The 2,805-nt window shown below is 30.9% G+C and overlaps 1 protein-coding gene across 1 annotated transcript; it reads right to left on the reverse strand.

The window, feature by feature from the left end:
- Positions 1-424: 424 nt before the first annotated feature.
- Positions 425-1,583, reverse strand: LOC137923396 (uncharacterized). Its single transcript, XM_068766640.1, has 2 exons — positions 1,375-1,583; positions 425-671 (listed from the first exon to the last, which is right to left on the reverse strand). Exons 1-2 carry the CDS (start codon positions 1,567-1,569, stop codon positions 531-533), a joined length of 336 nt encoding a protein of 111 aa, XP_068622741.1. The 5' UTR covers positions 1,570-1,583; the 3' UTR covers positions 425-530.
- Between the last annotated feature and the right edge of the window lie 1,222 nt (positions 1,584-2,805).

Here is a 2,805-nt window from a genome sequence, read left to right on the forward strand (position 1 = left end):
TATCAAAACTTTCCGATTTTCTTTCTGTAAGGTATCATTATTTCAGCCTATAGAAGCCCACTGCAAGGTATAGACCTTCCCAAAAGATATTTGTGAAGTATATATATAAGTACGATCGCGGTGTGGTATTGTGGCCTATCCTCTGGTAACTTATTTGTGAGCAGTAACAAACCTTTATCATAATTGCACTGAGTGTAAGTTTTATAAATTTTTACCTCGAGATTCAAACCCGCGACGTGCTATCGCAAATCTCAGACCTCTACCGCTACCACTGCTCTATTACATGTACAATAAAATAATTAAATTAAATTTGCTGGATTTTACTTGTAAGGCGAATCACACAATTCACGAAAAGATGACAAGAAAACAATTTTTAATTGCAGATTTTATATTTCATCTCTGTTAAGTTACATATGCCAAATATAAATCGAATAGAAATGGAAAACAAATTTAAAATATAATTATTACAATTTTAATAAAGAAACCTTGTTATTCGTCGCGTATTTTCGGTAAATTCGTTAATCAATTATTTAAGCGTAGATGTAAATTTCATAGCGCAGATCCTTTCCCCTGTCGCTCTTCATACGGAGGTTGACAAAGTTGAAACCAAGTCCACCAGCAGTCACATTTACAGAGGCACCTGATTTAGTTAAGTCGTATGCCAGGATACCCTGAAATTTGTAAACAAAAAAAATTGTTACGAACCTCTTTTTACAGTAATAATATTTCATATTGCCCTAGAGGTAATCAGAACTGGCTTCAGAAATTTACTCATAAATCTGTACACCATCGCATATTAAGTAATTAAATTGAAATATTTCTATTTTTTTTTAAAAAAAATTACACTGAACAAAAAGCGTTTTTGAATGTATTAACCTAGACACAAAAGGTTTTAATAACAAAATTATTCATTTGAAATTTATTTAGTTAAGATCGACTTAGTAGATTCTTGTTACTGTGTTTATTAGTTTGTTATATCTCATTTATTACCAGACCAAATAATAGCAGAACAATCACTCTTGACACCTTAATTTTGCCACAGCGACTTAGAAACATTTACGTTGATATTCATTTAAACATTATTCACTTAGAACTGTTCATGGTAAAAACATACGCCGAACGAAGGAAAGCTAGAAGAGCCTATATTTAACAGGAGCTAGAATCAAATTGAGATTTGTTGTGATAAAATCCTTCAACTTAAAGCTAGACCACAGAGAACTCATTTACGTGTTCGCTTTGATTGATAAAATATAAGTTTAATCAACTTCAAAGTATCAATTAAAAGCCCCTTTTAATATACTTCTACAAATACATTCTTTCTATCACATCTTCACCTCCACCTTGGAATCAGGTTCAAAAAACTAAACCACATACCTGAATATAGCGACGGTACTGATTGTACGGTATGGTCACATTTAAAGTTTCAACTCTCTTCTGGAAAATTCTGGAACCGTACTTGACCGTTTTCTTATAAACCAACTCCCTTTGTACACTCATTCCCATAAAAGTATGAGAACATTCTACGATAGCAACTGCCGCGATAAGAACCCCAATAAGTAAGAATTTCATTTTTTATTTTTACCAATACTTTACAAGCAATGAAAAAATTAATTTGTTACAAAATATTCAGCTTATATATACTTATTTCAATTAGGGTGTTTCGATAAGCCTATTTAATATTTTTGATAATGTTAATTAATATTATCGTATGTGTTAATTAATATTTCGACGAATATTCTTTTTGGTTGATTTGTTCATTTAATTAAATGTTTCATTCTCAAGTTCCGGATTCGAATGTGAAAGAATAATGTATTATATATATTATTCTCATATTTACATAACCAATAACTACATCTTAAGATCGTAAAGTCGGAAAATCAGCGAGACATTAGACTAGGTTCGATTTTGTGTTTTCTTTGTTTATCACAATTATAGCCAACGCTATTTAAAATAGAGCTTAAGAAAAAAAAAGAAAAAACAGAAGAAAAAGAAGCTTAAGTCTTACTTTGTGCAAATGTGTCAAATCAAGTGCCAGAGCAGTATACCAGTATATCATAAGCCTAATAATAAAACTAAGATGACCTCAAGTGGGAATAGTTTTTACTCAAATGTCTGGAATATTATTACTCGTATATATAACTTTTGTAAAAGTTTGAAGATCTCTTGTTAAAAATACAACTAATTTTTTCGTGAGCTTGTCTCGGACCTAAACACCTTCTAAACCTTCGTTTTATTTTAAAGTTAAACAATGCCGTTAAAGGAGAATTCTTTTTGGTTATAGCTCAATCAAGTATAAACCTTCCGTTATTCTTTTCAATATTGTTTCCGGGTTGCTTTAACTTGGGAGTCTTTAAGTCAAGAAGAGTTAAAAAGGTATCTTCTAGGCAAGCATGTACCATCGCAGACCTCATTGTTTAGCATCAAGCGAGACAGAGGTCAATAACTTTGCCTGTAATCAATTAAAAAGAACATAAACGAGCTATCATTACATATGATCCTATGTGGATAGTAATAACAATGATTAAACGAATGTATTATTAATAATGTCCATACAATTGTTACGTTAATGATTTATCTAATAATTGTATTTGCAACCATTACCATTACAGTTGACGCGTTTGTTGACTAATTAAATGTGCGCCTGAGGTATTTGCGGCTGAGTATTAGGTTTCAGTGAAGTCGATTGCAATAATTAATTGTTACATCACTACAGTTATGTTATTAAGTTTCCTGTATAATCGATGTATGATATGTTCATATAGTGATCAATGTTAAATTTGATTTATTACTATTTATTGTACAAAT

The sequence above is a fragment of the Battus philenor genome, unplaced genomic scaffold (genome assembly GCF_028537555.1).
Source record: "Battus philenor isolate CCGP_79_NKW_IND1 unplaced genomic scaffold, ilBatPhil1.0.hap1 SCAF_21, whole genome shotgun sequence".
In the NCBI taxonomy this organism is placed as follows: Eukaryota; Metazoa; Arthropoda; class Insecta; order Lepidoptera; family Papilionidae; genus Battus; species Battus philenor.